The sequence below is a fragment of the Anolis carolinensis genome, unplaced genomic scaffold, assembly GCF_035594765.1.
Source record: "Anolis carolinensis isolate JA03-04 unplaced genomic scaffold, rAnoCar3.1.pri scaffold_15, whole genome shotgun sequence".
Classification (NCBI taxonomy): Eukaryota; Metazoa; Chordata; class Lepidosauria; order Squamata; family Dactyloidae; genus Anolis; species Anolis carolinensis.
In genome coordinates this window covers 3,693,681-3,707,116 of record NW_026943826.1, presented here as the reverse complement: position 1 = coordinate 3,707,116, position 13,436 = coordinate 3,693,681, and the positions used below count along the sequence as shown (strand labels likewise).

Below are 13,436 nucleotides of genomic sequence, written 5' to 3'. Positions count from 1 at the left end.
TAATGGTTACAATAACTTTTCTTCTCAGAGGCACTTTGATTAACAGTTGCAAAGCCAGAATGAGGTGTTTCAAACTCCTTAAAATGTCACTTCTTTCTCTACTGCTTTTAAACTGCAGTCACCCTGTGATACAATCACAGATTCTCTGTTCCTCATCAGGAGACAGACTACCTTAAAATAAGTCACCAAACTTATATTAAACTGACTCAAAAATAAGTAATTGAGTCTCCCTGATCCCTTCAACTGAGGATCAGTCTTCCCTGTACCTCATCAGGGCACAGACTAACTGCTTCTTTTTAAACCTGCAGTTTCTCCATATCTACCTTGAACTCGGAGTTGAGCAAAGGGTTGGGTCCTTCATGCATATTGTCATGTGCATTGCTCTCCATGGAAGAGCACATCTAGCAGGTTCCTGGAGGTTCACGCATTTAATTATGCATACAATGGGCGCTGGGATTAACATCACCGTGTGGGTTTACTTCCTAAACTTTTGCACAACCAACAGAAATTAATTTGTATGGGAATCGCCTGGTTCAGGGTGGAGGAAGCAAATGCAAATCCGTTCTGGGGAACAATTGTACTTTCATGATGCTTCGAGGAAGGGTTTGGACGGGGAACGACGACAGAAAATATAGATGTGTTGGTTTTCAGGGAAAAAGAAGCTGAACCAATACAAGCACGTCTTGGGCTCCGGAAAGATCTCGTACCTGGTGGAACGCTCTAACGGCCAAGTGGAGACCATTTTCTACGTGGAAGGATTGGCGTTTCCGGACGTCAACTTCTCAGGGCAGGTGTCCATTCACGCCACGCTCCTCGAAGCCACTACAAAGGTAAGACGAGCCCAAAACGGACTACAAACGTCTCTGCTTTGAACCCGACACTTTGCAGAACTATACCATTTTGGTATCAATATCAGTCTCTTTGGGATATTTATATGGTTTAATATTATATCTAGGTCATGTTTTGCCATTGTATCTATATATCTATATATATAAAAGGGTAATGGAATCACGGCACCGGACAAAACAACTAAACTAAATGCCCCACAACGTTGAAAATTGACAGCACAACCTCTCATCCACGCCTCTACGTTCATACAACAAAAAGAAAAGAAAAATTAAGTCCTAGCCACAGCAACGCATGGCCAGGCACAGCTAGTCTATATATATAAAAGGGTAATGGAATCACGGCACTGGACAAAACAACTAAACTAAATGCCCCACAACCTTGAAAATTGACAGCACAACCTCTCATTCACACCTCTACGTTCATACAACAAAAAGAAAAGAAAAATTAAGTCCTAGCCACAGCAACGCGTGGCCAGGCACAGCTAGTCTATATATATAAAAGGGTGATGAAATTTCAGCCTAGGACAAAACAACAAAACTACACATCCCAGAAACACTAAACTTGGCAGCACAACCCCTCATCCATGCCTCTACGTTCATACAACAAAAAGAAAAGAAAAATAAAGCCCTAATTAGAGGGAGAGGAATAATTGTTTTTATCCAATTGCTGCCAGTTAGAAAGCTAAGCTTCACCCACTTGGTCTCCTAGCAACCCACTCAGACCAGGGGACAGGCAGAATTAGGCCTCACTTAGGCCTCTTCCACACTGCCTATAAAATACAGATTGAACACGACACTTTGCAGAACCAAACCATTTCGGTATCAATATCAGTCACTTTGGGATATTTATATGGTTTACTATTATATCTAGGTCATGTTTTGCCATTGTATCTATAATATCTATATATATAAAAGGGTAATGAAATTTCGGCCTAGGACAAAAAAACAAAACTACACATCCCAGAAACACTAAACTTGGCAGCACAACCCCTCATCCATGCCTCTACGTTCATACAACAAAAAGAAAAGAAAAATAAAGCCCTAATTAGAGGGAGAGGAATAATTGTTTTTATCCCATTGCTGCCATTTAGAAGGCTAAGCTCCACCCAGGGGACAGGCAGAGTTAGGTCTCACTTAGGCCTCTTCCACACTGCCTATAAAATACAGATTATCTGATTTTAACTGGATTATATGGCAGTGTAGACTCAAGGCCCTTCCACACAGCTATATAACCCATTTATAATGGACTTAATGTCAGGGGAAAACCTTTACCCTTGACCTTAACTACCACCAATTCCTCAATACTTTATTTCCCATACCACCAGACTTCGCCACAGCAACGCGTGGCCGGGCACAGCTAGTCTATATATATAAATGTAATGTGCGTTTTTCCCATGGAGTAAACAACAAAACCACTGAACCAAATCACACCAAATTGGGCCACAAAAGACATAACCCTAGAAAAATAAAGTCCAAATTACAGAGGATGAGGAAGAGCTTATGGTGAACCTAATGCAAATCTATCACAATGCCTTCTTTGCGACTACCAAAGTCTCTGCTTTGAACCCGACACTTTGCAGAACTATGCCATTTCGGTATCAATATCAGTCACTTTGGGATATTTATATGGTTTACTATTATATCTAGGTCATGTTTTGTCATTGTATCTATCTATCTATATTAAAATGTAATGTGCGTTTTTCCCATGGAGTAAACAACAAAACCACTGGACCAAATCACACCAAATTTGGCCACAAAAGACATAGCCATCCAATCTATGTCTTTCAATTAAAAAAACCCTAGAAAAATAAAGCCAAAATTACAGAGGATGAGGAAGAGCCGTTCTCCCCCTGGCTGCCAGTTAGAAGGGTAGGCCCCGCCCCCTTTAGGCCCCGCCTTCTTCATGTCCTAGTAACCGCCTCAGCCACAATGGCACCTGGAAGACAGCCAGGGTTCAATTTGACCTCTTCCACACTGCCTATAAAATACAGATTATCTGATTTGAATTGGATTATATGGCAGTGTAGACTCTTTCCACACAGCTATATTACCCATTTATCATCTTATATTATCTGCTTCGAACTGGATTATCTTGAGTCCGCACTGCCATATAATCCAGTTCAGTGTGGATTTAATACAGCTGTGTAGAAGGGGCCTCATATAACCCAGTTCTAAGCAGATAATATAAGATTATAAATATAATATGCAATAATTACGGTGGGATAATAATACAGAACAATATAATCTCTAAAACCAGGACAGTCAATAAAGAGCAACACTCTGAAAACAGGGAAATTGGGAAATTCCAGAAAGAAAACAAGGCACACAGCTATATAACCCAGAATGCCAAGGCACATAATCCACAGTATCTGCTTTGAACTGGGTTATCTTGAGTCCACACTTCCATATAATCCAGTTCAGTGTGGATTTTATACAGTTGTGTAGAAGGGGCCTCATATAATCCAGTTCAAAGCAAATAATATAAGATTATAAATATAATATATACAAATTACTGTACTACAATTGCATTGCTCTTTCCTCCCCCCCCGTGTGTACACAGTGGTCTCTGCTTTGTCCTCTTGGATGAGCTTTCTTTTGTATCTTGATCCTGACATTTTTGCCGATTGCAGGCCTTACCCGAAGCTCCCATTTTCAACGACACTGTGGTCTTCCGGATCGCCCCGTGGATTATGACCCCCAACACGCTGCAGCCCATATCCGTTTACATCTGCAGGTAATATCAAGGAAAGGCCTCCCAACACATTTTTCCGTTCCTATAGACATTTCTCATCCGTTGAGTTTGGTCAATGGATCCATTGGAGACACAATGAAGTTCGTTCCTATTGCCATGTCTCATTCGTTGAGTTTGGTCGATGGATCCATTGGAGACACAATGAAGTTCGTTCCTATAGCCATGTCTCATTCGTTGAGTTTGGTCGATGGATCCATTGGAGACACAATGAAGTTCGTTCCTTTAGCCATGTCTCATCCGTTGAGTTTGGTCGATGGATCCATTGGAGACACAATGAAGTTCGTTCCTATAGCCATGTCTCATCCGTTGAGTTTGGTCGATGGATCCATTGGAGACACAATGAAGTTCGTTCCTTTAGCCATGTCTCATCCGTTGAGTTTGGTTGATGGATCCATTGGAGACACAATGAAGTTCGTTCCTATAGCCATGTCTCATTCGTTGAGTTTGGTCGATGGATCCATTGGAGACACAATGAAGTTCGTTCCTTTAGCCATGTCTCATCCGTTGAGTTTGGTTGATGGATCCATTGGAGACACAATGAAGTTCGTTCCTATAGCCATGTCTCATCCGTTGAGTTTGGTCGATGGATCCATTGGAGACACAATGAAGTTCGTTCCTTTAGCCATGTCTCATCCGTTGAGTTTGGTTGATGGATCCATTGGAGACACAATGAAGTTCGTTCCTATAGCCATGTCTCATTCGTTGAGTTTGGTCGATGGATCCATTGGAGACACAATGAAGTTCGTTCCTTTAGCCATGTCTCATCCGTTGAGTTTGGTCGATGGATCCATTGGAGACACAATGAAGTTCGTTCCTATAGCCATGTCTCATCCGTTGAGTTTGGTCGATGGATCCATTGGAGACACAATGAAGTTCGTTCCTATAGCCATGTCTCATCCGTTGAGTTTGGTCGATGGATCCATTGGAGACACAATGAAGTTCGTTCCTATAGCCATGTCTCATCCGTTGAGTTTGGTCGATGGATCCATTGGAGACACAATGAAGTTCGTTCCTATAGCCATGTCTCATCCGTTGAGTTTGGTCGATGGATCCATTGGAGACACAATGAAGTTCGTTCCTATAGCCATGTCTCATCCGTTGAGTTTGGTTGATGGATCCATTGGAGACACAATGAAGTTCGTTCCTATAGCCATGTCTCATTCGTTGAGTTTGGTCGATGGATCCATTGGAGACACAATGAAGTTCGTTCCTTTAGCCATGTCTCATCCGTTGAGTTTGGTCGATGGATCCATTGGAGACACAATGAAGTTCGTTCCTATAGCCATGTCTCATCCGTTGAGTTTGGTTGATGGATCCATTGGAGACACAATGAAGTTCGTTCCTATAGCCATGTCTCATCCGTTGAGTTTGGTCGATGGATCCATTGGAGACACAATGAAGTTCGTTCCTTTAGCCATGTCTCATCCGTTGAGTTTGGTTGATGGATCCATTGGAGACACAATGAAGTTCGTTCCTATAGCCATGTCTCATTCGTTGAGTTTGGTCGATGGATCCATTGGAGACACAATGAAGTTCGTTCCTTTAGCCATGTCTCATCCGTTGAGTTTGGTCGATGGATCCATTGGAGACACAATGAAGTTCGTTCCTATAGCCATGTCTCATCCGTTGAGTTTGGTCGATGGATCCATTGGAGACACAATGAAGTTCGTTCCTATAGCCATGTCTCATCCGTTGAGTTTGGTCGATGGATCCATTGGAGACACAATGAAGTTCGTTCCTATAGCCATGTCTCATCCGTTGAGTTTGGTTGATGGATCCATTGGAGACACAATGAAGTTCGTTCCTATAGCCATGTCTCATTCGTTGAGTTTGGTCGATGGATCCATTGGAGACACAATGAAGTTCGTTCCTTTAGCCATGTCTCATCCGTTGAGTTTGGTCGATGGATCCATTGGAGACACAATGAAGTTCGTTCCTATAGCCATGTCTCATCCGTTGAGTTTGGTTGATGGATCCATTGGAGACACAATGAAGTTCGTTCCTATAGCCATGTCTCATCCGTTGAGTTTGGTTGATGGATCCATTGGAGACACAATGAAGTTCGTTCCTATAGCCATGTCTCATCCGTTGAGTTTGGTTGATGGATCCATTGGAGACACAATGAAGTTCGTTCCTATAGCCATGTCTCATCCGTTGAGTTTGGTCGATGGATCCATTGGAGACACAATGAAGTTCGTTCCTTTAGCCATGTCTCATCCGTTGAGTTTGGTCGATGGATCCATTGGAGACACAATGAAGTTCGTTCCTATAGCCATGTCTCATCCGTTGAGTTTGGTCGATGGATCCATTGGAGACACAATGAAGTTCGTTCCTATAGCCATGTCTCATTCGTTGAGTTTGGTCGATGGATCCATTGGAGACACAATGAAGTTCGTTCCTATAGGCCTATCTCATCTGTTGAGTTTGGTCAATGGATCCATTGAAGACAATGAAGTTCGTTCCTATAGGCCTATCTCATCTGTTGAGTTTGGTCAATGGATCCATTGCAGACACAATGAAGTTCGATCCTCTAGCCATGTCTCATCCGTTGAGTTTGGTCGATGGATCCATTGGAGACGCAATGAAGTTCGTTCCTATAGGCATATCTCATCCATTGAGTTTGGTCGATGGATCCATTGTAGACACAATGAAGTTAGTTCCTTTAGCCATGTCTCATCCGTTGAGTTTGGTCAATGGATCCATTGAAGACAATGAAGTTCGTTCCTATAGGCATATCTCATCTGTTGAGTTTGGTCAATGGATCCATTGCAGACACAATGAAGTTTGATCCTCTAGCCATGTCTCATCCGTTGAGTTTGGTCAATGGATCCATTGGAGACACAATGAAGTTCGTTCCTTTAGCCATGTCTCATCCGTTGAGTTTGGTCGATGGATCCATTGAAGACAATGAAGTTCGTTCCTATAGGCCTATCTCATCTGTTGAGTTTGGTCAATGGATCCATTGCAGACACAATGAAGTTCGATCCTTTAGCCATGTCTCATCCGTTGAGTTTGGTCGATGGATCCATTGAAGACGCAATGAAGTTCATTCCTATAGGCATATCTCATCTGTTGAGTTTGGTCGATGGATCCATTGCAGACACAATGAAGTTTGATCCTCTAGCCATGTCTCATCCGTTGAGTTTGGTCGATGGATCCATTGGAGACGCAATGAAGTTCGTTCCTATAGGCATATCTCATCCATTGAGTTTGGTTGATGGATCCATTGTAGACACAATGAAGTTAGTTCCTTTAGCCATGTCTCATCCGTTGAGTTTGGTCAATGGATCCATTGAAGACAATGAAGTTCGTTCCTATAGGCATATCTCATCTGTTAAGTTTGGTCGATGGATCCATTGCAGACACAATGAAGTTTGATCCTCTAGCCATGTCTCATCCGTTGAGTTTGGTCAATGGATCCATTGGAGACACAATGGAGCCCGTTCCTATAACCATATCTCATCCATTGAGTTTGGTCAATGTAAACACAATGAAGTTTGATCCTCTAGCCATGTCTCATCCATTGAGTTTTGTCAATGGATCCAGTTGCAGATACAACATAGTTCGTTCCTGTAGCCATTTCTCATCCATTGGGTTTGCTTCATGCGCCAACGATAGTGTGTTTGTGAAAAATTAAGTTCACCAATTACAAGACTCCGATGGCAGAAATAGAATAGAAAGAGATTGCTGCCCGTCGTCTAAATCAGGAGGCAGTTGAGCGAGAAGATTCAGTCTCTTAAGTTATACGACGGATGCCTCTCCGCAAAATATATTTTTATGCCTCCTGCAAAACAGGTTTTTATGACATCATTTGGGACTTTTATAGCCCGATCCCGTCTGCCCGCATTGCGGGGCTGGGCCCGTCTTTAAGTCATTTTATTATCTATATATTTATTTATTGAAATATTTATCTCGCCCTATTTTTTATTTTATTTTATTTTTTGTGGAAAAAATCATATGGCGCCACCTGCTGCTTAATGTTTATGCACTGATTTTTTTAAAGACTCACTTGTTTGGAAGGATTTCAAAACGCATTTCAATCCAATACAAATGGCTTGCAAAACAGCCATAACTGCTGACGATATAATCATATTCTAATATTTTATTACAGCATAAGGGAGCATTTACCCTGTATAATTAATGCAGTTTGGGTGCCATGGTTGTTATAATTTTATTTTAAAAAGGCGTTGTTTGTGCTCCAAGTTAGGTCCAGATCCGACGTCGGCTGGGTTCAGTGGGTGCGGGTGAACCACAACTCCCATATGCCAAGGTCAATCCCCCTCCAAAATCCTGTCTGTATGCACAGTTGGCCATGTTTGGTCTGTGTGCCAGGTGTGGTCCATATCCATCATTGGTGGGTTTCGGAATGCTCTCTGGATGCAGGGTGAACTACAACTCCCATGCAGGTGGGTCAGTTCCCCAAATTCCTCCATTATGTTCTCTTGGCCATGTTGGGTCTGTGTGCCAAGTTAGGTCCAGATCCGACGTTGGCTGGGTTCAGTGGGTGCGGGTGAACCACAACTCCCATATGCCAAAGTTAATCCCCCCAAACCCTGCCTGTTTGCACAGTTGGCCATGTTGGGTCTGTGTGCCAAGTTGGGTCCAGATCCGACGTTGGCTGGGTTCAGTGGGTGCGGGTGAACCACAACTCCCATATGCCAAAGTTAATCCCCCCAAACCAGGCCTGTATGCACAGTTGGCCATGTTGGGTCTGTGTGCCAAGTTTGGTCCAGATCCGTCGTCGGTTGGGTTCAGGGCTCTCTGGATAAGGGTGAACTACAACTCCCAGGTTCCTGGATCAATCATCCCCAAACCAGGCCTGTATGCACAGTTGGCCATGTTGGGTCTGTGTGCCAAGTTGGGTCCAGATCCGACGTTGGCTGGGTTCAGTGGGTGCGGGTGAACCACAACTCCCATATGCCAAGGTTAATCCCCCCAAACCCTGCCTGTATGCACAGTTGGCCATGTTGGGTCTGTGTGCCAAGTTAGGTCCAGATCCGACGTTGGCTGGGTTCAGTGGGTGCGGGTGAACCACAACTCCCATATGCCAAAGTTAATCCCCCCAAACCCTGCCTGTTTGCACAGTTGGCCATGTTGGGTCTGTGTGCCAAGTTGGGTCCAGATCCGACGTTGGCTGGGTTCAGTGGGTGCGGGTGAACCACAACTCCCATATGCCAAAGTTAATCCCCCCAAACCCTGCCTGTATGCACAGTTGGCCATGTTGGGTCTGTGTGCCAAGTTTGGTCCAGATCCGTCGTCGGTTGGGTTCAGGGCTCTCTGGATAAGGGTGAACTACAACTCCCAGGTTCCTGGATCAATCATCCCCAAACCAGGCCTGTATGCACAGTTGGCCATGTTGGGTCTGTGTGCCAAGTTGGGTCCAGATCCGACGTTGGCTGGGTTCAGTGGGTGCGGGTGAACCACAACTCCCATATGCCAAGGTTAATCCCCCCAAACCCTGCCTGTATGCACAGTTGGCCATGTTGGGTCTGTGTGCCAAGTTAGGTCCAGATCCAACGTCGGCTGGGTTCAGTGGGTGCGGGTGAACCACAACTCCCATATGCCAAGGTTAATCCCCCCAAACCAGGCCTGTATGCACAGTTGGCCATGTTGGGTCTGTGTGCCAAGTTGGGTCCAGATCCGACGTCGGCTGGGTTCAGTGGGTGCGGGTGAACCACAACTCCCATATGCCAAGGTTAATCCCCCCAAACCCTGCCTGTATGCACAGTTGGCCATGTTGGGTCTGTGTGCCAAGTTGGGTCCAGATCCGACGTCGGCTGGGTTCAGTGGGTGCGGGTGAACCACAACTCCCATATGCCAAGGTTAATCCCCCCAAACCCTGCCTGTATGCACAGTTGGCCATGTTGGGTCTGTGTGCCAAGTTAGGTCCAGATCCAACGTCGGCTGGGTTCAGTGGGTGCGGGTGAACCACAACTCCCATATGCCAAGGTTAATCCCCCCAAACCAGGCCTGTATGCACAGTTGGCCATGTTGGGTCTGTGTGCCAAGTTGGGTCCAGATCCGACGTCGGCTGGGTTCAGTGGGTGCGGGTGAACCACAACTCCCATATGCCAAGGTTAATCCCCCCAAACCCTGCCTGTATGCACAGTTGGCCATGTTGGGTCTGTGTGCCAAGTTAGGTCCAGATCCAACGTCGGCTGGGTTCAGTGGGTGCGGGTGAACCACAACTCCCATATGCCAAGGTTAATCCCCCCAAACCAGGCCTGTATGCACAGTTGGCCATGTTGGGTCTGTGTGCCAAGTTAGGTCCAGATCCAACGTCGGCTGGGTTCAGTGGGTGCGGGTGAACCACAACTCCCATATGCCAAGGTTAATCCCCCCAAACCAGGCCTGTATGCACAGTTGGCCATGTTGGGTCTGTGTGCCAAGTTAGGTCCAGATCCAACGTCGGCTGGGTTCAGTGGGTGCGGGTGAACCACAACTCCCATATGCCAAGGTTAATCCCCCTCCAAAATCCTGTCTGTATGCACAGTTGGCCATGTTTGGTCTGTGTGCCAGGTTTGGTCCAGATCCATCATTGGTGGGTTTCGGAATGCTCTCTGGATGCAGGGTGAACTACAACTCCCATGCAGGTGGGTCAGTTTCCCAAATTCCTCCATTATGTTCTCTTGGCCATGTTGGGTCTGTGTGCCAAGTGAGGTCCAGATCCGACGTCGGCTGGGTTCAGTGGGTGTGGGTGAACTACAACTCCCATATGCCAAGGTTAATCCCCCCAAACCCTTCCTGTATGCACAGTTGGCCATGTTGGGTCTGTGTGCCAAGTTTGGTCCAGATCCAACGTTGGCTGAGTTCAGTGCTTTCTGGATAAGAGTTAACTATAACTCCCAGATTCCAAGGAAAAACATACCCAAACTTTGCCAGTATGCAAAGTTGGCCATGTTGGGTCTTGGTGGCAAGTTTGGTCCAGATCTGTCATCGGTGAGGTTCAGAGTACGCTCCCTGGGTGTAGGGTGAACTACAGCTCCCACGCAGCTGGTAGATCCCCCAACCCCGCCCCTCCAGTACGTTCTCTTGGTCCTGGGGGTTCTGTGTGCCAAGTTTGGTCCAGATCTGTCATTTGTGGTGTTCACATTGCTCTCTAGATGCAGGGTGAACTACAACTCCCATTCAGAAGACCTACAACGTCTGTTATAGAACTACAATATGCTGATGATCACGTAGTCTCTGCTCATTCAGAAGACCTATAACATTTGTTGTAAAACTCCAGTATACTGATGATAATGTAGTCTGTATTCTCCCATTGAATCCTAGCGTGCAAGACAACCATGACTTCGTGGCTGATGTGAGCAAGCTGGCCAAGAAAGCGGGCTGCCAACTGATCATCTGCCCGGAAGTGGAGAACCACGGTGACCGCTGGATCCAGGTAAGAGACGCCAAGGTGTATCAATGGCCAAGCGTCCTGTCATGCCTGCACAGAGACTATATTATTGTATCTAACTAGCTTTGCCCGGCCACGCATTGCTGTGGCTTATGGGAATCATGTGTTGGCCAGGTGGAATAGCACTGAATAGCCTTGCAGCCTCAAAGCCTGGCCGTTTTCGGGAGTGGCTGGAGTAGTACTTCCTTTGTAGGGGAATCCTTTTCTGGCTAGGTTGAACAGCACTGAATAGCCTTGCTGCTTGCAAGCCTGGCCGCTTTCTCCCTTGCAGAATCCTGGATTGGCTGGTTTGAATATCAATGAATAGTCTCAATGCAACAAGTATGAATGCTGCAATTGGGCACTGTGATTACCATTTAATGGCCTTGCAGCTTCAAAGCCTGGCTGCTTCCTGCCTGGGGGAATCCTTGGTTGGGAGGTGTTACCCGGCCCTGGTTGTTTCCTTTCCATAATTCCCAATTTCCCTGCTTTCAGAGTGTTGCTCTTTATTGACTGTCCTGGTTTTAGAGATTATATTGTTCTGTATTATTATACCACAGTAAGTATTACATACTATATTTATAATCTTATATTATCTGCTTAGAAGTGGATTATATGAGGGTCCTTCTGCACAGCTGTATAAAATCCACACTGAACTGGGTGATATGGCAGTGTGGACTCAAGATAATCCAGTTCGAAGCAGATAATATAAGATTATAAATGGGTAATATAGCTGTGTGGAAGGGCGTTGAGTCTACACTGTCATATAATCCAGTTCAAATTGAATAATCTGTATTTTATAGGCAGTGTGGATCAGGCCTAAGTACACTCTGCCTGTGCCCTGGGTGCCATCTTGGCTGAGGGAGTTGCTAGGATACGAAGGGGGTGGGGCCTAAAGGCAGCAGAGCCTACCTTTGTGACTGGCAGTTAGGGTGAGAAAGTCTCTTCCTCATCCACAAAGGGGGCGGGGCCTAAAGGCAACAGAGCCTACCTTTCTGACTGGCAGGGGGAGAAAGTCTCTTTCTCATCCACAAAGGGGGCGGGGCCTAAAGGCAGCAGAGCCTACCTTTGTGACTGGCAGTTAGGGTGAGAAAGTCTCTTCCTCATCCACAAAGGGGGCGGGGCCTAAAGGCAGCAGAGCCTACCTTTCTGACTGGCAGTTAGGGGGAGAAAGGCTCTTCCTCATCCACAAAGGGGGCGGGGCCTAAAGGCAGCAGAGCCTACCTTTCTGACTGGCAGTTAGGGGGAGAAAGGCTCTTCCTCATCCACAAAGGGGGCGGGGTCTAAAGGCAGCAGAGCCTACCTTTCTGACTGGCAGTTAGGGGGAGAAAGGCTCTTCCTCATCCACAAAGGGGGCGGGGCCTAAAGGCAGCAGAGCCTACCTTTCTGACTGGCAGTTAGGGGGAGAAAGGCTCTTCCTCATCCACAAAGGGGGCGGGGTCTAAAGGCAGCAGAGCCTACCTTTCTGACTGGCAGTTAGGGGGAGAAAGGCTCTTCCTCATCCACAAAGGGGGTGGGGTCTAAAGGCAGCAGAGCCTACCTTTCTAACTGGCAGTTAAGGGGAGAGAGGCTCTTCCTTATCCACAAAGGGGGCAGGGCCTAAAGGCAGCAGAGCCTACCTTTCTGACTGGCAGTTAGGGGGAGAAAGGCTCTTCCGCATCCTCTGTAATTTGGACTATTTTTCTAGGTTTTTTTGATTGAAAGACATACCTTGGATGACTATGCCAAATTTGTTGTGATTGGGTTCAGAAGTTTTGTTGTTTACTCCATAGCAAAACGCCACATTACATTTTTCTATATATAGATTAAGCCTCCCTTAGTTTACTATCTTGCGTACGACGTAGTCCTTCCCGTAATACTTTTCTTTGTTCCAGGATGAGATGGAGATTGGCTACATCCAAGCTCCCCACAAGACCTTTCCGGTTGTGTTCGATTCCCCCAGGAACCGAGAGCTGAAGGATTTCCCGTTCAAAGGGGTTCTGGTACGGATTTCTACTCTGGAGTCTTGGCTCTGTTGTTTCCACTGCCGTTTGAACCCGGGTCTCTGCTGTGACCTAACCCTTCTTCCTTTTGTAAGGGTCCCGATTTCGGTTACGTGACCCGGGAAGCCAAGGAGAAAGATGTCTCCGGATTGGACTCCTTCGGCAACCTGGAGGTCAGCCCTCCGGTGACCGTCAAGGCCAAGAAATACCCCTTGGGCCGGATCCTCATTGGAAGTGCCGTTCCTAGGTAAGTGGTCGTATGGAAACTTGAACCCAAACCATCACCAAATACTTCTCATATGCATGTGCCAAGAATTACTCTCCATGTTATGGTGGGAGTGGGAAAGATATGATTTTCCAGATGGATAGATAGATGGGTGCATGGATAGATGAATGGATGGTTAGATGGATGGATGGCTAGATAGATAGATAGATACGTAGATGAATAGATGGTTAGATGTATGGATAGATGGATG

At 46.0% G+C, this 13,436-nt stretch overlaps 1 protein-coding gene across 1 annotated transcript in view; it reads left to right on the top strand.

The window, feature by feature from the left end:
* The window catches only part of LOC103282229 (protein-arginine deiminase type-3), a 55,363-nt gene that overhangs the window by 26,676 nt on the left and 15,251 nt on the right, over positions 1-13,436 (top strand). The window contains exons 7-11 of the mRNA XM_062965709.1: positions 652-830; positions 3,479-3,582; positions 10,873-10,984; positions 12,853-12,960; positions 13,056-13,207. Of these exons, the coding sequence (XP_062821779.1) occupies positions 652-830; positions 3,479-3,582; positions 10,873-10,984; positions 12,853-12,960; positions 13,056-13,207 (655 nt within the window). The remainder of the gene's footprint in view (positions 1-651; positions 831-3,478; positions 3,583-10,872; positions 10,985-12,852; positions 12,961-13,055; positions 13,208-13,436) is intronic.